The sequence below is a fragment of the Nicotiana tomentosiformis genome, chromosome 2, assembly GCF_000390325.3.
Source record: "Nicotiana tomentosiformis chromosome 2, ASM39032v3, whole genome shotgun sequence".
Taxonomy (NCBI): Eukaryota; Viridiplantae; Streptophyta; class Magnoliopsida; order Solanales; family Solanaceae; genus Nicotiana; species Nicotiana tomentosiformis.
Genome location: NC_090813.1, coordinates 7456446 through 7477949, shown reverse-complemented (window position 1 = coordinate 7477949; position 21504 = coordinate 7456446). Strand labels below are relative to the sequence as shown.

At 41.4% G+C, this 21504-nt stretch overlaps 1 protein-coding gene across 1 annotated transcript in view; it reads left to right on the top strand.

Moving 5' to 3' along the window:
- The window catches only part of LOC104105036 (UPF0481 protein At3g47200-like), a 61353-nt gene that overhangs the window by 16458 nt on the left and 23391 nt on the right, over positions 1–21504 (top strand). The window contains exon 3 of the mRNA XM_070194932.1: positions 5188–5279. Within this exon, the coding sequence (XP_070051033.1) occupies positions 5208–5279 (72 nt within the window). The 5' untranslated portion in view covers positions 5188–5207. The remainder of the gene's footprint in view (positions 1–5187; positions 5280–21504) is intronic.

The following is a 21504-nucleotide window of genomic DNA, read 5'->3' as shown; positions in this document are numbered from 1 at the left end:
ACTCCCTTTCTGCGGAGACTGGCCAACTCCGCCCTTTCGCATCTGTGCCCCAGGTCTCGCACCTGCGGGCTCGCAAATGCGACCTCCAACTCACACCTCCGCATCCTACCTAGCCCAGCAATGCCCGCACCTGCGAACTCCCCACCTGCACCAGCTACCTCGCACATGCGGTTCTCCTCTCCGCAGGTGCGGAAATATTAGTAGCAGCAGCTTCAACTGCATTTTCCAATTTCAAACAATCTGTTAACACCCGGAATCACCCTGAGGCCCTCGGGACCTCAACCAAAAATACCAACAAGTTATATATCAACATACAAACTTAGTCGAACCTTCAAATCACTCAAAATAATATCAAATCACGAAATTACCCTCGGATTCAAGCCTAAGAACTTCTAAACTTCCAAATTCGACAACCGATGCCAAATGACCTCAAATTTTACACACACATCATAAATGACACCACAAACCTATTCCAACTTCTGAAAATCCATTCCGACTCCGATATCCAATTTTCCACTGCCGACCAAAATCGCCAAATTTCCAACTTTCGCCAATTCAAGTCTAATTCCACTACGTACCTCCAAATCACATTCCGGACGCACTCTGAAGTCCAAAATCACCTAACGGAGCTAACAGAACCATAAAAATTCAAATACGAGATCGTTTACACATAGGTCAACATCCGGTTGACCTTTCCAACTTACACTTCTAATTAGGAGACTAAGTATCTCAATCCACTCCGAAACCACTCTAGACCCGAACCAACTAACCCGGTATAACATAATACACTAGGTACACGTTGATTTGCGTACTTATACTACAACTTGCTGCACATTTTTGTGGAGGCACATATATGTCTAGTGACCTTGTGGGCGCAGAGGTGCGGTTATGGCAGGGACTTAGGCGAGCTGCATTCTATACTACGATACGCAACTAGCAGAGTCTCCTTCAGAGTATTTATATTTCTCCTGTCCAAATTTGTATTCCAGAAATATGTTGTATTTTATTTTACATTCCTAGTTGAGGTTCGTGCACTTGTGACACCGGGTTTTGGGGGTGATTATGGGTTATCCTGTATTAAAATTATTAAAAATATTATTATTTACTCTATAAATTCCATCATTTAATATTTAATTGAAGGAAATATGATTTCAAAAATATTAAAATGAGAACCAAATTAAGTATTTATTTTTGGCTTTTTTGATAGCGGTATCCGGCGCCATCACGACCTTTAATGGATTTTGGGTCGTGACACCACCCATACAAAAATTACTCAAATCCGATACCAAAATCTCAATCAAAATCCCAAAATTCAGTTGACGAACTTTTCAACTTTTTCCCCAAATTTCTCAACCCAAAACCTTAATTAAATGATGAAATTAATGGTAGATTAATGGAATATAACCAAAAGCTTGTCAAGAATCATTACCCAATTGCTTCCTCTGAAAAACCCTAGAATTTTATCCTCAATCTGAGCTCTCTAGGTCCCAAAATGAAAATAGGATAAAAACCCTCGATTTTGAAATTTAAAGTCTGCCCAGGTAATTCCTTCTTCGTGAACGCGGAATGAAGCACAAAATTCTCCGCTGCTAGATTTCTCCTTCGCGAACGCAACACCTCATATGCGAACATGGAGAACAATTTCCTTCACCTTCACGACCGCGTGGCCAACTTCGTGAATGCGAAGAACAAACTCCGCTAGCCACCAAGATACCCTAAGCGAATGCGAGACCTTTCTCGCGAACGCGATGAAGGAAACCATCAACAAAATATTAGTGTTTTTGCAATTCCAACAAGTCCAATTCTAGTTAGTTAACCACCCAGAATCCACCTGAGGCCCCCGGGACCTCAAGCAAACACACCAACAAGTCCTAAAACATCATACGAACTTAGTTGAGATTTCAAATCACCTCAAATTCAAGCTTAATAAACTTTGAAACTTCAAACTTCTTCAACCGATGCCGAAACCAATGAAATCACGTCTGATTGACCTCAAATTTTGCACACATGTCACATTTGACATTACAGACCTACTCCAACTTTCGGAATTGGAATCCGAACCCAGTATCAAAAAGTCTACTCCTGGTCAACTTCCAAAAAATTTAACTTTTGCCATTTCAAGCTTAATTCAACTACAGACCTCTAAATCACAACCCGGACATGCTCCTAAGTCCAAAATCACCCAACGGAGCTAACACAACCGATAAAACTCCATTCCGGAGTCGTCTTCATGCAATTCCAACGTGCAAATAATCTCAAAACGACCGTCCGGATCGTTACAAAAGTCTTTGAACTTACGTGCAAATTGCCCAAAAATAAAAATTTATTCTTCGAATTTTAACAATCAAATACACGATTTAACATCTAAATCAACTCCAAATGAGAAAAATAAAATGCCACAACAGCTCACCACTGCAAAACATCATAAATTACCTTAAAATATATTCACAAAATACCATATAAAATCACTGTAGAAGAAAAAGAAGAAGAAGAAGAAGAAGAAGAAGAAGAAAGAGGAGAAAAAGGCCTGAAGTTGTTTAAACTTTGAGTACTACTAAAAATATTTTTAAAAATTGGTATAGATAAAATGTAGGGGAGCAAATAAGACGTCTCGTACAATTTTTACGTAGGAACTACAGGTCAACAAAGTTAAGTAAGAGGAATGGCACACTCTATTGAGATTACCCTAATAAATCACAGAACTCCACTGCTTCATCAAACGACAGAACATGGGGTCTCTCTCTCCCTCCAACACTCTCTCTCTTTCTCACTTTCTCTCCCTCCCTAACTCTCTCTCTCTAACTTTATCTCCCTCTCTCTCCCTCAACACGTACAAGCAATGCCTTTTCATTTTACTTTATATTTGTGAAGGGGAAACTTGAAGCAATTGTAAAGTTGTCTCTATATAATATGTCACGGGTTCGAGCTGTGGAAGAAGCCACTAAGACTAGCATTAGGGTAGGCTGTCTACATCGTACTCCTTAGGGTGTGACCATGTTTTGCACCTGCATGAGCACAGAATAATTTGTGCACGGGGCTATCCTTTTTGTTTTTGTCTGTATCAACATGAAACAAAGGTAGGAAGTGTTTAGGAATTTGATTTTTTATTTTTGATTTGGTTTATAGATATTGCAAATAGACATAATATGTTTGGTTTGATAAATGAAAAAACTTAACCAAACCGACCTATGTACATCCTCTTCTGTCTTATTGTTATCATGAAGTTTTGCTTATACTTTCGTTTCAAGCAATTTGATAGCATGTTTGGCCAAGCTGCAAAAATCAGCTTATTTTAATACGTGATTTTCTCAAAAGTACTTTTGGTGAGAAGCAGTTGGTGTTTGGCTAATTAATTTGAAAAGAACTTCTGAGCAGCCATTAGTGTTTGCCCAAACTTTTAAAAACTGCTTTTAAGTGTATTTTTCTCAAAATTACTTTTCAAAAAAATACTTTTAGAGAGAAATTACTTTTTCTGCTTCTTCAAAACTGCTTCTGCTTCTCCTCAAAAGTATTTTTTCTTCCAAAAGCATGACCAAACACTTCAACTTTGAAAAAAAAATACTTTTAAAAAAATAAGTGCTTCTAGGGTTAAATAAGCTTGGCCAAACAGGCTACCAACCTCAAACTTTTGTAATTTAGCTTGAAACTCCTATTACAAAAAATTATGACGCTTTTTCACTAATTACAGATAGAAGAAGGGAGGAATGTGGACAATTAATCGAGACAAATCAAATTCTTGATGAAATATATTTAGATTTGTACCATTCATCTACCAAATCCTATAACATATTTAGAGTAAGTGTGGGGCTAACTAAATCGAATCCAGATGCTTATAAGCCAATATTTGTTCTATTGGTCCTTACCATAAGAATTCACAACTACGCTCGATGGAGAATTATATATTGTGATATGTAGAGTGGTTTCTCAGGAGTGAAAACTTGCATTTGTGAATTGGAGAAATTGAAAGATGAGGCACTAAAGTGTTATGATGATATAGAGGATATTTATAGTGACAACAATACTGGTCAAGTCCATGCTATCATCATAAATTCGTGAGCCAATCAAAAATGACATAACAAACAATAGTGATTGTTCCTTATTTTTTGACGTTTTAGAGCCATAAAACAGGAATTCAGGATGATTTTCAATTTTTTGTGTGCTAAATCAACGCCATCAACATGAATTCGAGCGACGAGCTCCGAATCGCCTAAAATTTTGTGGCCAATAGAAAAAAATATTATTATCCCCTACGGTTGCATAGAAGGTCTTTGTTATTACTAGAAAACCAACTTACTTTCTTTGTCCTCGCTAAGCTTCACGATATGACTATGGCCAATTGGTGAAGGTTACCTTTAATTCTTCTTTCTTGAAGATAAGTCCTGCATCCTTTCTTGATACTGTAAGTGATGCCAAAAACATCAAACATTTACTTCAACTAGTACACATGTCATGTCACCCTTTGGAGAAGAAAACTAGCCTTACTCATGAGAATCCTAGTTTGGAAATGGAACATTTTAGGAAAAGCTTATATTGGAATCCTTTAAAAATGGTTAGGTTGAAAAATATGCCAAATGATAAGGACCACCAAACATGGGATGCTAACATGCCAAATGCAACAGAGCTTCGCTTCGCGAAGCTGGAGTTATATTTTCAAAAGTTGGAAAAAGTTATAGAAGATTGGAGGAAGATCACAATCTTGGAGATAAAACAAGTTTATTTGACATTAAATTTGAGAATGGGGTGATGACAATTCCTTGTTTTGAAGCCTTTGACTGTACGAAGACCATCCTGAGAAATTAAATCTTATAGCATATGAGCAACAATCATTTGATGTATATCCTAGATATTTCAGTGATTTTTTTATTTTTATGGATTATCTTATCGACTCAGACAAAATTGGGAAAGGGGTTGCGATTTCATATGACTTCTATTACAAAGAAGAATACATGATGTTAGTTCAACTGCAATTACGTACGTTAAAATCCCAAGATAACTAGAATCAGCTATATAAATCGTCACTATCTATTATGACATTTCAATCCTTTGTGTTTCCATTTCTTAAAATGTATTGTATTTTCTTTTTTTATTTTCTGGCAAAAGAGTTGAAGTTAATACAACTGCAGTTTTAATCACTTTGGGTTGATACAATAAAGTCTTAACCCATCTCCCTGTCTCTCTCTGTTGTAGGAATTGCAATTTCAAGAAGAATGGCACATCATATTGAGATTACCCAAATGGATCATCAAATTCCACTTCTTGATCAAACTTCTGTAAATGAGGTCGCTCTCTCACACACTCAAAAAAATAAAAATAAATGAAGTCATATATTGTGTCCTTCACTTTATGCTATCCTTTAAAAGTAAGTAATATAACCCAAAAATAAATTCATCTTTATTACTTTTGGGTAACGATATCAACTGTTTTTCTTTTCTTTTAGTTTTTGACTTCGATATAACTTAATCTAAGTGAAAAGTTAAGAAAATAAAAAACTAAAATTTTATATGCGTGTAGACTTCTGGAACTCACCCACGCACTGTTTCTTTATTTAAGCATTACTAATTATTAGAATAAGTAAAAAAGAAAAAGAGTAGTAAAAGATGTTTATAAATTTAATTAAACAAAAGAGAATATTAGTAATAGTCAAGCTATAATTATTTATATTAATGATAAATGGGTTAAAAATATAGAAAAATCAAAGTGAGAGAGGTAATCGAAATATCGTAAAATACAGGGGAGGTTAGTGTAATAAAGCAAAATGTGAGGAGAAATCTGTCACGACCCAAATCTCACCTATCGTGATGGCGCCTATCGCAATATTAGGCAAGGCGACAACCACAATAAACCACGCCAATCTTTAAGTTTGAAAACATAACAAATAAGTTTAAGAGAAAAATATCATAAATACCAACACACAAAATAGTGAAATCTCGGTACAACATTTTTCAAAATCCGGGTGTCACTGAGTACATGAGCATCTATATAATAATATGGTCTGACACACTGTCTAGGAAGATAGAACAATATAATGAAAACTATAAGATAAAGGAGGAGAATCAAGGTCTGCGGAACCCAAAGCAGCTACCTCGAGAATCTCCGAACTGATAAAGCTCCAAAATAAGTAACCGATATGTCCGGAAGTACCTGGATCTGCACCCGAAATGCAGAGTGTAGTATGAGTATAACCAACTCAATAAGTAACAAGTCTAATCTTTGGGCTAAAAGTAGTGAGTAGCTCAACAGGTACAATCCAAATATAGAAATAACAGTATAGAAATGTAGACATGCTTTCAAGTTCAATAATTAATGCTCAAACAGGAAAAATAGACCAAGTCTCAATAATATGAGGAATATGATATCTATATATCTACATGCCAATGTACATGTCATGACCCAAAATCCAACTAGTCGTGATGACACCTAACTTAACCCGCTAGGTAAGCCAATTAACAATTATCTAATTCCAATGAAGTTTATAAAGACAAATAAGTAAAAGCAATTATCTGAATCTCATACACTTCCCAAGGACTGGTAGTACAAATCATGAACTTCTAAAATTAGAATTTACAAAGCTAGTATGAAATAATTACATCATCTGTTCGAAATGTACATAAATAAATTTCTATAATATTAAGGCTACCATGAACAAGAGGCAGCTATAACCGGAACGCAGGTACATCTTCAAATCCAGCTCCCGTCGATCACAACATTGTCAGCAGCCAATATCTGCATGCAAGGTGCAGAAGTGTAGTATGAGTACAACTAAATCCATGTACTCAATAAGTAACAAACCTAATCTTAGGTTGAAAGTAGTGACGAGCTGGAACATAGGTCGGAGTTCAACACCAATGGCCAACAACAGTTTATAACAACATAATGAAAGTAATAAAAGAAGTAACTCTAAAATAAAATGTTCAGCTCGTTCACAATTCCAGAAAATAGGTATGCTTTTCAAGTATATATGTGAAAACCAAATCTTTTACCGAAATTGCCAAAAATGTGAGTAAGTTTGAAAACTATAATTTTTCCCAAAAGCTTTCAACAGGAAAATGTTTTATTTTCAAATGGCATGAGGAAAATACATCTCTATACCTAGATGTTAATATGTGTCACGACCCAAATCCTAACCTGTTGTGATGGCGCCTATCGTGGTACTAGGCAAGCCGACATTTCCATAATATTCCAAAAACTTAACAGAAAATGATTCAAAGTAGTTTTGAATAACAAAAAGTTTTCATAACGGGGTAAAAACCCAAAACACAAATGCGAAAAAACTCCCAAATCATGGTGTTACTGAGCCCATGAGTATCTATACATCACCAGTCTAGAAAAGAAATGTATATGAAAGTCTAGAACTATATACAATAAAAGAACAGATAAAGAAGGAGAAACAAGGACTACGAACGCCGGACAACTACCTCGAAGTCTCCAACGATCAATTGTGCGATATATCAATACCCACCGTGTCCAGAAACACCTGGATTTGCACATGAAGTACATGGTGTAGAGTGAGTACAACCAACTCTGTAAGTAACAACATTAAATAAAGAATTGAAGAATGTGGCGAGCTACACAGTTATAATTCATTTTTAGTAGTCTCAACAAGGAAAAGTAGGCATGCTTTCACATCCGACAATTTAGGTTAAATCAGTTTATACATGCCAAGTTCAAGTAAAAATCGGATATAATATCTCTCAGAAGTTTCACAACAGTGATATATGGCAGCTATGTGTAACAACAATGATATCAAATTCAGCCTCTCAGAGCAACAGTCACTCAGTTCTCCCATTCACTCCAACCTCACAATCATCCATTCCTCACAGTCACTCAATCAATCCTCACCGTCACTCATTTTTCTCAATCGCTTGGCACTCGACACTCGTACTTAGTAGGTACCTGCGCTCACTGGGGGTGTGTACAGACTCCAGAGGGGCTCCTTCAGCCCAAGCGCTATATTAAGCCAATCATAGCATAAATTGATAAAACATGTTACGATGTGTAGCCCGATCCCATAAATATCCTCACAATCAGGCCTTCGGCCTCACTCAGTCATCAATCTCTCCGGTCTCTCGAGCTCTCATAAATCATGAAAATCATCCCAAACTGCAATGATATGATGTATCAACAAGGATATAATAGAGACAGAGATATTATATGCGAGTAAAAACTGAGACTGAGTACAAATAACATTTAGCAGGTAATTTAACATGTAACCCGACCTCTGTGGGTCCCAACAATACCGACGCATAGCTTAAACATGATTTCTAACATGATTTACAGTCAAATTGCTATAAAAAATGGAGAGCATATAGCTAACAACAAATCATTCAACTTTACAGTTTCACGCAATGCACCAAGTCACAATTCCTTCGGTGCACGCCTACACACCCATCACCTAGCATGTGCGTCACCTCCAAACCAATTACATTACACATAATTCGGGGTTTTCCAGATTTAGAAGTGTTATTTACCTCAATCCGAGAAAAAACTCTACTCCAATACGCCTTTGCCTCGCAAATCAGCCTCCAAATATCCCGAATCTAGACTCAAGCAACACAATACAATCAATATGGGCTAAAGGAATCAATTCCACACAAAAATACGAAATTATGAATCAAAATCCAAAATCTGCTTCAAGTCGGCCCCCGGGCCCATGTCTCGAAATCCAACAAAAGTCACAAAACCCAAAATCCCATTCAACTACTAGTCTAACCATATAAAATTCATCAACATTCGACACCAATTCGACACTTAAATCCCCAAAATCAACTCTCCAAATCCCTAGCCTCAAATCCCCAATTTACACCTCAAAAACACACCAACTAGATGGGGAAATCAATGTGAAAATATAGTTATTGAAGAAATTTAACCACAAGTGACTACCTCAAGAATCCCTTCGAATTCGCTCTCAGAAATCGCCCAATTCTGAGTTCAAAATGTTAAAATGAAGCCAAAATCGCGAACCCTAGCATTTATATGTTTTGGCTAGTCAAACCGCATCTGCGGTCCAACAATCCGCTTCTGTGGTCCCTCTTTTGCGGTGAAAACAAGGCTTCTGCGGAAGTCAGTTAATTCCCCATCTACTGCACCTGCACATACATATTCACTTATGCGCAACACGTCCGCATCTGCGGCCTCGCAGGTGCGGAAAGAACCTCGCACCTGCGAACTCTGCCATTGCCTTCCTGGACCGCTTCTGCGGCTACCTTCCCGTTTCTGCGGGCTCACACCTGTGGTGCCCACTCTGCAGGTGCGATTACACCAGCAGTCCTCAAACTTCAGCAGCTCTCCAACTTCAAACCTTGATCCGTTAAACACCCGAAATCAACTCGAGGCCCCCGGAACCTCAACCAAACATACCAACAACTCTTAAAACATCATACGAACTTAGTTGAACCCTTAAACCACCTCAAACAACCTCAAAAACACGAACACACCTAAATTCAAGCCTAATGAACTTTGAATTTTTCAAATTCTACAAACGACGCCGAAACCTATCAAATCACGTCTGATTGACCTCAAATTTTGCATACAAGTCACAAATGACCCCACGAACCTACTCCAACACCCGAAATCTCAATCCGACCCCGATATCAGAAATTCCACTCCTGGTCAAACTTCCCAAAAACTCAACTTTCGCCATTTCAAGCCTAATTCCACTACGGACCTCCAAATCATAATCCGGACACGCTCTTAAGTCCAAAATCATCCAACGGACCTAACGACACCATCAAAATTCAATTCCAGGGTCCTTTTCACATAAGTCAATATCCGGTCAACGTTTCAACTCAAGATTTCAATTATGAGACTAAGTGTCGCAATTCATTCTGAAATCCTTCCGGACCCGAACTAACTAACCCGGTAGGTGTCACGACCCAAACTAACCCTGTCGTGATGGTGCCTATCGTGGAACTAGGCAAGCCGACTCATTTTCCAAAACAAACCGATATTTTTATTTCAAAGATAATCTCAAGGCTATTTAACATAAAAACCTTCGTAAATGAGTTCAAATCAAAACAAAACTGTGGAAAAGAAAAGCCCGACATCGGGGTGTCACTAGTCATGAGCATCTACTATAATTTGTCTGACAATATCGAGAATAACATAGTCTAGAAAATAGGTAAATACAACTAAAGGAAAATAAGAAGGAGAAGAGTAGGGCTGCGATTGCCAAGCAGCTACCTTACTATCCCCGATAAAATATGCAACCGGGATAGTCAACAACAGCTACTGTGTCCAACTACACCTGGATCTACACACGAGGTGCAGGGAGTAATGTGAGTACGCCAACTCAGTAAGTAACAACAGTAAATAAAGACTGAGCAGTAGTGACGAGCAACAAGGCATATAATGTTCATATCATGAAATCTCGGTAAAAATACAACATGCTTAAAATCAAATCAGCGTTTGAATCAAATAATCTCTTTTAAAACCCAATTCCAGTAAACATCATTTAAAGATATTTTTCAATAGTTTCAAACAGAGGCTCAATGCAAAGGTGAGAAAAAATGATGAAATCATGAACAACCCCACGGGCAAAACATCACTCACATACAGCTCCTCGGGCAAACCTCACAATCACTCATGCCTCTCGGGCATACCTCACAATCACTCATGCCACTCGGGCATACCTCACAATCACTCATGCCTCCCAGTCATTCAGCACTCGGCACTCGGCACTCACACTCAATAGGTACTTGCGCTCACTGGGGGTGTGTACAAACTCCGAAGGGGCTCCTTCAGCCCAAGCGCTATATCAAGCCAAATCATGGAATAAAGCACTCAGGCCTTTGGCCTATATCAAATATGCTATGGCGTGCAGCCCAATCCCATAAATATCCTCACAAATCTGGCCCTCGGCCTCATTCAGTCATAAACCTATCAAGCCACTCGGGCTCTCAGTAAAAACTGGGTACTCAGCCCAAAACAACATTTATACGCATCAAAACAGAGTAACAAAACTAAGTTATGCAGTAAACACGTATAACCATGACTGAGTATACATTTTCAATCGAATATAGTGAGACGATAGTAAGAAAAAGCCCCGTAAGGGTCCAGACAGCACTGGCACAAGGCCCAAAACATGACATTCAGCCCAATTTACAGAAACTCTTTCTAAAACATATAAGTATCATATAGTTTCAACAAAATATGCAAGTTTACAATTGCCATGAGACGGACGAAGTCACAATCCCCAACAGTGCACTCCCACACGCCCGTCACCTAGCACGTGCGTCACCTAAAAATAGTAAATGATAGGGAATCTGGGGTTTCATACCCTCAGGACAAATCCCTGATCCGCGATGCTCTTGCCCCTCGATTCGGCCTCCAAATGCTCTGAATCTATTCACAATCAGTACAATACCATCAATATATGCTAATGGAATGAATTCCACAAGAAAAACTATCAAATTAGACCAAAACCTGAAATTGGCTCAAACTCGGCCCTTGGGCCCACATCTCGAAATCCAAGAATATTTAGAAAACTAGAAAGATCATCTAATCACGAGTCTAACTATAAAAAATTCATCAAAATCCGACATTGTTTGGTCCTTCAAATCCTTAAATTACTCTCCAAAATTTCCAAGCCCTAACCCCTCATTTCACCTCAAATATCCTACTAATTAATGATGAACAAAGCCATAGATTCACGAAATTTATACCATTATGGGTTAGAATCACTTACCCCAACGTTGCCCCTTGAAAACCTTCGAAACATCGCCCCTCTCCCGAGTTCCTCAAGCACAAAATTGAAAATGAAAGACAAAACCACGAGCTCGAGGTTTTCTGCCCAACACTATCGCACCTGCGGCCTCTTTTTTCGCTTCTGCGATGCCGCACCTGCGGATATTTCCACCGCAAGTGCGGAACTCACTAAAGAACCCAGATTCCGCATCTGTGGCCCAAATCGCGCGCCCGTGCTTGCGCACCTGCGGGTAACACTTTGCATCTGCGAAGCCATCCCAAAATCCTCCTCTCCGCATCTTCGCCCCATGCCTCGCACCTGTGGGCTCGCAGATGCGACCTCACTTACGCACCAGCGGATCCAGCCTACCTCGACATTGACCACACCTGCAAACTCCCACGTGCACCAGCGACCTCGATATCAAACTTTCCACCACCGACCAAAAATCTCCAAATTTTCAACTTTCGCCAATTCAAGCATAATTCTACTACGGACTTCCAAATCACATTCCGGACGCACTGCTAAGTCCAAAATCACCTAACAAAGTTAATAGAACCATATGAATTCAAATCCGAGATCCTTTACACATAGGTCAACATTTAGTTAACTTTTTCCAACTTAAGCTTCTACTTTAGAGACTAAGTGTCTCATTCCACTCCAAAACTACTCCGGACCCGAACCAACTAACCCGGTATATTATAATATAGCTTAAAAGCATAAATGAAGAAGAAATGGGGGAAACGGGGCAATAACTCTCAAAATAACCGATTGGGTCATTATATCCTCCCCCTCTTAAACAATCGTTCGTCCTCGAACGGGTCTAGAAACATACCTGGAGTCTCGAATAAGAGTGGATATCTGCTCCGCATCTCTCGCTTGGTCTCCCAGGTGGACTCCTACACAGGCTGCCCTCTCCACTGCACCTTCACCGAAGCTATGTCCTTTGACCTCAACCTTCGAACCCGCCGATCCAAAATAGCCACCGGCTTCACATCATAAGTCATATCACCCTCCAACTGCACCGTGCTGAAATCCAAAACATGAGACAGATCTCCAATATACTTCCGGAGCTTGGAAACATGAAATACTGGGTGCACACACGACAAGCTGGGTGGCAAGGCAAGCTTATAAGCCACCTTCCCTATCCTCTGAAGCACCTCAAAAGGCCTAATAAACCGGGGGCTCAACTTGCCCCTCTTCCCAAACCTCATAATACCCTTCATGGGTGATACCTTCAGCAAATCTTCTCCCTAACCATGAAACATCACTAACCTTCCTGTCTGCATAGCTCTTCTGCCTAGATTGCGCTATGCGAAGCCGCTCCTGAATCAATTTTACTTTATCTAATGCATCCTGGACCAAGTCTGTACCCAAGAGCCTAGCCTCACCCGGCTCAAACCATCCAACCGGAGATCTACATCTCCTCCCATATAAAGCCTCGTACGGAGCCATCTGAATACTCGACGGATAACTATTGTTATATGCAAACTCTGCGAGTGGCAGAAACTGGTCCCATGAACCCCCAAAGTCAATGACACAAGCGAGCAACATGTCCTCCAATATCTAAATAGTGCGCTCAGACTGCCCATCCGTCTAAGGGTGAAAAGTTATGCTCAACTCAACCTGAGTACCCAACTCTCGTTGCATGACCCTCCAAAACTGCGATGTAAACTGAGTGCCCCTATCTAAAATGATGGAAACTGGGACACCATGCAGGCGAACAATCTGTCAGATGTAAATATCAGCCAGCCGCTCTGAAGTGTAGGTAGTACCAACTGGAATGAAGTGCGCGGACTTGGTCAGCTGATCCACAATAACCCAAATAACATCGAACTTCCTCGAGTCCGTGGGAGCCTAATGACAAAGTCCATGGTGATCCGCTCCCACTTCCAGTCCGGAATGTCTAATCTCTGAAGCAAGCCACCCAGTCTCTGATGCTCATACTTAACCTGCTGACAGTTGAGACACCGAGCTACAAACCCAACTATATCCTTCTTCATCCGCCTCCCTAAATAGTGTTGTCTCAAATCCTGGTACATCTTCGCGGCACCTGGATGGATGGAATACCGCGAGCTGTGGGCCTCCTTAAGAATCAACTCCCGAAGCCCATCTACATTAGGCACACATATCCGGCTCTGTATCCTCAACTAACTGTCACTGCCAATAGTCACATCTCTAGCATCACCTCGCCGGACCCTGTCCTGAAGAACAAGCAAGTAAGGGTTATCATACTGACGCTCCCTAATACGGTCATAAAGAGAAGACATGGATACCACACAATCCAATACCCGACTAGGCTCCGAAATATCCAATCTCACAAGTTGGCCCACTACGGCCTAAACATCCAATGCCAAAGGTCTCTTTGGTGCTGGAAGATATGCTAAACTTCCCAAACTCTCTGCCCGGTGACTCAAAGCATCGGCCACCACATTGGCCTTCCTCGGATGGTATAGAATAGTGATATCATAGTCCTTAAGAAGATCCAACCATCTTCGCTGATACAAATTAAGATCCTTCTGCTTAAACAGATGCTGCAGACTCCGGTGATCAGTATAGATCACACAATGGACCCCACACAAATAATGACGCCAAATCTTTAAGGTGTGAACAATGGTTGCTAACTCAAGAACATGGACAAGATAGTTCTTCTCATGGGTTTTCAACTAGCGTAAGGCATAGGCAATCACCCTACCCTCCTACATCAAAACACAACCAATGCCTATCCTCGAAGCATCACAATACATGGTGTAAGAACCTGAAGCTGATGGCAGAACTAACACTGGAGCTGTGGTCAAAGCAGTCTTATGCTTCTGAAAGCTCTCCTCACACTCATCCGACCACCTGAATGGAGCACCCTTTGGGGTCAATTTGGTCAAGGGCGAAGAAATAGATGAAAATCCTTCCACAAAAGCGACGCTAATAACCCGCCAAACCATGAAATCTACTAATATCTATGGCTGGGGATGGTCTAGGCCAACTTTGCACCGCCTCTATCTTCTTTGGATCCACCTGAATACCCTCACTGGACACCACGTGCCCCAAGAATGCTACTGAACAGAGCCAAAACTCACACTTGGAGAACTTTGCATAAAGATTCTCTTCCCTCAATATCTGTAATACAATCCTCAAATGCTGGGCGTGCTCCTCCGTGCTACGAGAGTACACAGGATGTCATCAATGAATACAACAACGAATGAGTCCAAATAGGGCTGGAATACACTGTTCATCAAATGCATGAGCGCTGCTGGGGAATTGGTTAGCCCAAAAGACATCACTAAGAACTCATAATGGCCATATCTGGTCCTAAAAGCTGTCTTGAGAATATCCGAATCCCGAATCTTCAGTTGGTGATAACCGGACCTCAAATCAATCTTAGAGAACACCCTCGCTCCCTGAAGCTGGTCAAATAAATCATCAATACGAGGCAAAAGATACTTGTTCTTGACTGTGACCTTGTTCAACTGCCTGTAATCAATACACATTCTCATGGAACCATCTTTATTCTTCACAAATAGAACCAGTGCACCCCAAGGTGACACACTAGGCCGAATAAACCCCTAATTAAGGAGTTCCTGAAGTTATTCTTTCAATTCCTTCAACTCCGTCGGTGCCATACGATACAGTGGAATAGAAATGGGCTGAGTGTCCGGCACCAAGTCAATACCAAAATCAATATCCCTGTCAGGCGGCATGCCCGACAGGTCTGCAGGAAACACATCCGAAAAATCATATACCACCGGAACAGAATCAATAGCAGGAGTCTTTGCACTAACATCCCTCACAAACGCCAAATAAGATAGACAACCCTTCTCAACCATACACTGAGCCTTCAAATATGAAATCACCCTACTAGGTATATAATCTATAGAACCGATCTACTCAACCCTCGAAAATACCGGCATCACCAACGTCACAGTCTTTGCGTGATAATCTAGAACAACATGACATGGAGATAACCAATGCATACCCAATATCATATCAAAGTCAACCATACTGAGTATCAAAAGGTCCACTTGGGTCTCCAGACCCCCAATAGTCACCACACATGACTGATATACGTAGTCTACAACAATAGTATTGCCTGCAGGAGTGGATACATGAACAGATGAAACTAAAGACTCACGGGGCATATCTATAAAATGAGGAAAATATGAGAAAACATATGAATAGGTGTAACCAGGGTCAAATAATACAGAGGCATCTCTGTGATAAACTGAGACACTACCTGTAATCACAGCATCTAACGCAATAGCATCTGGTCTGGATGAGAGGGCATAGAAACGGTACTGACCACCCCCTTATCTTCCTCCCCCTCTAGGGCGACCCATAGCTGACTGACCTCCACTCCGAGCTAACTGGGTGGGTGGTGAAGTAACTGGTGCTGAAGTCGAAGGAAGACTCCTCTGCTGAGATAGAACTCCATGTCGACGAGGACACTGCCTCCACATATGCCCAAACTCCCCACACTCAAAACAACTACCTGGTGCTAGTGGCGGGAACTGAATGGAACCCCTAGCACCGGGATAACTGGTAGAAGAACCTGGCATGGAGGAGCCCTGAACTGGTGGAGCACGGGATGAACTCTAGGCTGGAAGGGTACCGAGTGATAAGTGGCCCTAATGAGAACTGTGAGAACCATGGCCAGATGATGCACCACAGTGAAATGGCTGAGCTGACTGATCCTGTCTGAAATGACGACCTCTACCATGATGGAACTGAACCCCAAAAGGAGCACCGCTGAATCCACCTTGACCATGAGGCCTCTTGGCCTCCCTCTCAACCCTCTCCCGACCGCAAACTATCTCAATCTGCCGAGCAATGTCGACAACCTCATCAAAGGTAGTCCCATACACCCTATCTCTGGTAATAAGCAATTGTAGCTGAAAAGTGAGACCATCAATAAACCTCATGATCCTCTCCCTATCCGTGGTAACCAACCAGATAGCATGACGGGCCAACTCTGTGAATCGCATCTCATACTACGTCACAGACATATCACTCTAGCGAATCCGCTCAAACTGTCTGTGCATCTCCTCTCTACGGGACCAAGGCACGAACGTCTCCAAAAAGACCACGGAGAACTGCTGCCAAGTAAGGGGTGCTGCGCCAACAGGCCTACGCCTCTCTTAAGTCTCCCACCATCTGAGTGCCGCACCAGAAAACTGAAAAGTAGTTAAAAATACCCCACAAGTCTCCAAAATACCAGCAGTACAGAGTATCTTCTCACACCTATCCAAGAAGTCCCGAGCATCCTCTCTCTCTCTCTGTGCCACTGAAAGGTGGCGGCTGGAGTCTCCCAAACCTCTCCAACCTACGCTGATCATCCTCAGGCATAGAAGGAACCACATAATCCTGTGCAGCTGCAACCGGCTGGGCTGGTGGTGCCCTCGGTGTCTGGAGTCCCTGATTAACCTGCTCGGGTCTGAGTGCATGTGCCTCCCCAGGCCTGAGAAGTGGCTGCGGCCATCGAGATAGAGACCGCATGAGCAAGGCCGGTACACGCTGTCGGAATCTGAGCTAGGGCCTCCTGAAGGCCTGGAATCACAATAGGCATAGGTGGTGCCTGAGCTGGTGCATCAACAACTGGAACCTGGTCCTGATTTGGGATAACTGGTGGATCAGCATATACTGCCCCAGCTACTGTACGGGTTGCACCTCTACCTCTACCAAGGCCTCTACTGCCGCCCTGGCTGGTGGTACTGGTGGCTAGCCCTCCTAACCGGTAGTACGAGACCTCACCATCTGTGAGAGAATGAAACAACAGATGTTTAGTTACTATAATCAACAAATTCGCACGACAAGAATTCAAGAATGTAGAGTTTCCTAAGGGTTCTGCAGCCTCTCAAAGATAGGTACAGACATCTCCGTACCGATCTGCAAGACTCTACTAAACCCGCTTATGACTCATGGGACCTATGTAACCTAGGCTCTGATACCAACTTGCCACGACCCAAACTAACCCTATCGTGATGGCGCCTATCGTGGAACTAGGCAAGTTGACTCATTTTCCAAAACAAACCGATATTTTTATTTCAAAGATAATCTCAAGACTATTTAACATAAAAACCTTCATAAAGGAGTTCAAATAAAAACAAAAGTGCGGAAAGAAAATACCCGACATCGGGGTGTCAATAGTCATGAGCATCTACTACAATTTGTATGACAATATTGAGACTAACATAGTCTAGAAAATAGCTAAATACAACTAAAGGAAGATAAGAAGGAGAAGAGCAGGGCTGCAATCACCAGGAAGCTACCTTACTATCCCCGAGAAAATCTGTAACCGATATAGTCAACAACCGCTACCGTGTCCAGCTACACCTAAATCTTCACACAAGGTGCAGGGAGTTACGTGAGTATGCCAACTCAGTAAGTAACAACAGTAAATAAAGACTGAGCAGTAGTGACGAGCAACAAGGCATATAAAGTTCGTATCATGAAAATTTGGTAAAAATACAAAATGCTTAAAAACAGATCAGTGTTTGAATCAAATCATCTCTTTTAAAACCCAATTCCAGTAAAACACATTTAAAGATAGTTTTCAAAAGTTTCAAATAGAGGCTCAATGAAAAGGTGAGCAAAAATGATGAAATCATAAACAGCTCCTCGGGAAAAACATCACACATATACAGCCCCTCGGGAAAACCTCATAATCACTCATGCCTCTTGGGCATACCTTACAATCACTCATCCCACTCAGGCATACCTCACAATCACTCATGCCTCCCAGTCACTCAGCACTCGGCACTCGGCACTCGCACTCAATAGGTACTTGCGCTCACTGGGGGTGTGTACAGACTCCGAAGGGGCTCCTTTAGCCCAAGCGCTATATCAAGCCAAATCATGGCATAAAGCACTCAGGCCCTCGGCCTATATCAAACATGCTGCAATGTGTAGCCCGATCCCATAAATATCCTCACAAATCAGACCCTCGGCCTCATTCAGTCATAAACCTATCAAGCCACTCGGGCTCTCAGTAAAAACTGGGTACTCAACCCAAAACATGGCATTCAACCTAATTTACAGAAACTCTTTCTAAAATATATAAGTATCATATTAGTTCAACAAAATATGCAACTTTACAGATACCACGGGACGGACCAAGTCACAATCCCCAACAGTGCACGCCCACACGCCCATCACCTAGCATGTGCGTCACCTCAAAATAGTAAATGATACAAAATTCGAGGTTTCATACCCTCAGGGCAAGATTTAAAATCGTTACTTACCTAAAACCGATCAAATCCCTAATTCGCGATGCTCTTGCCCCTCGATTCGGCCTCCAAATGCTCTGAATCTATTCACAATCAGTACAATACCATCAATATATACTAATGGAATGAATTCCATAAGCAAAACTATTAAATTAGCCCAAAACCCGGCCCCCGGGCCCACATCTCAAAATCCAACAAAATTTACAAAACTAGAAATCGAATCCACTCACGAGTCTAACCATACCAAATTCATCAAAATCCGACATCGTTTGGTCCTTCAAATCCTTAAATTACTCTCCAAAATTTCCAAGCCCTAACCCCTCATTTCACCTCAAATATCCTACTAATTAATGATGAACAAAGCCATAGATTCATGAAATTTATACCATTATGGGTTAGAATCACTTACCCCAACGTTTCCTCTTGAAAACCTTCGAAACATCGCCCCTCTCCCGAGTTCCTTAAGCCCAAAATTGAAAATGAAAGACAAAACCACGAGCTCGAGGTTTTCTGCCCAGCACTATCGCACTTGCGGCCTCTTTTTCCGCTTCTGCGATGCTGCACCTGCGGATATTTCCACCGCAGGTGCGGAACTCACTAAAGAACCCAGATTCCGCATCTGTGGCCCAAATCGCGCGTCCGCGCTTGTGCACCTGCGTGTAACACTTCGCATCTGTGAAGTCATCCCAAAATCCTCCTCTCCGCATCTGCGCCCCAGGCCTCGCACCTGCGGGCTTGCAGATGCGACCTCACTTACGCACCTGCGGACCCAGGCTACCTATACAATGTCCACACCTGCAAACTCCCACGCACACCAGCGACCTTGATATCAAATTTTCCACTGCCGACCAAAAATCGTTAAGTTTCTAACTTTCACCAATTCAAGTCTAATTCTACTACAGACCTCCAAATCACATTCCGGACACACTCTTAAGTCCAAAATAACCTAACGGAGCTAGCAGAACCATATGAATTCAAATTCGAGATCGTTTACACATAGGTCAACATCAAGTTGACTTTTTCCAACTTAAGTTTCTACTTTAGAGACTAAGTGTCCCATTCCACTCCGAAACTATTCTGGCCCCGAACCAACTAACTCGGTATATCATAATATAGCTTAAAAGCATAAAGGAAGCAGAAATGGAGGAAACGGGGCTATAACTCTCAAAACAACCGGCCGAGTCGTTACAGTAAGTCGTATAACAACTGTAAAGCACATAAAGAGCAAAAAATGGGGCAACGGAGCTACAAATGAAAAGGTAACGAAGCACCAGGTCGTTAAAATATGTGTTAGAAGTCATGAATGACGTGATACCGTACAACATGAGGAAAATGCATCTCTATGCATGTATTTCATATGTGCATGTAAATGCAATGTATATCAGAGATGAACTCATGTACTTACACTCTCAGAGTACTCAATCTCACTGTCTCACACTCTCTCTCACCATGCTCAACACTCAGCACTGTACAATACCTACTGCGGCGTGCAGCGCAATCCACATATAGCCATAAGGCTCGTTATGGCGTGCAACCCGATCCATATGTATATAGCCATAAGGCTCGTTGCGGCGTGCAACCCGATCCATATGTATATATACATAAGGATCGTTACGGCGTGTAACCCGATCTATATATATATATATATATATATATATATATATATATATATATATAATGCTCTCACCGGGGGTGTGTGCAAACTCCAGAGGGGCTCTTTCAACCCCAAGCTCTATAATTCGCACGGACAACTCACGTGCTATAGTATCAATATTAGGATCCGCATGGACAGATCACGTGTTATAGTATCAATATCCTCACAATCAGGCCCTCGGCCCCACTCAGTCATCAATCTCTCCAGTCTCTCGGGCTCATAAGGCCCTGAAACTAGCCCAAAATAATGATATGATGTGTCAATAAATAGCAACAACGACTAGGATATGATATTAAATGAATGAACATGACTGAGTATGAAATTACAATTTAAACAAATAATTCAACAACAGAAATGACCTCAGTGTGTCCCAACAGAATAAGCATGAAGCCTAGATATGGTTTCTAATATGGATCACACCTCAATAACTCTAGTATGTAGAGATTTCATGGTTACAGATAAGATCATGTAACTATACAATACCACAGGAATAACAGAGTCACAATTTACACGGTGCACGCCCACACGCCTGTCACCTAGCATGTGCGTCACCTCAACACCAAACACATAACATGTAATTCCGGGTTTCATAGCCTCAGCACCAAGTTTACAAGTGTCACTTACCTTGAACAAGCAAAATCCAATACCCAGCAAGCCAAACGATGCTCCAAAAATGCCATCCCGCGCGTACCGACCTCTGAACGGCTCAAAACTAGCCAAAAGCAACTCAAATATATCAAATAATGCAAAAGGAAACAAACTCAATCGATAAAGGTCAAATCTTTAATCAAAATCCCAATATCGACCAAAAAGTCAAACCGGGGTGCGCGTCTCGGAACCCGACAAAACTCACAAAATCCGACAATCCATTCAATTACGAGTCCAACCATACTAGTTTAACTCAAATCCAAATCCCAATCAATGTTCAAAACTCAAAAATTCACTTTATAAAA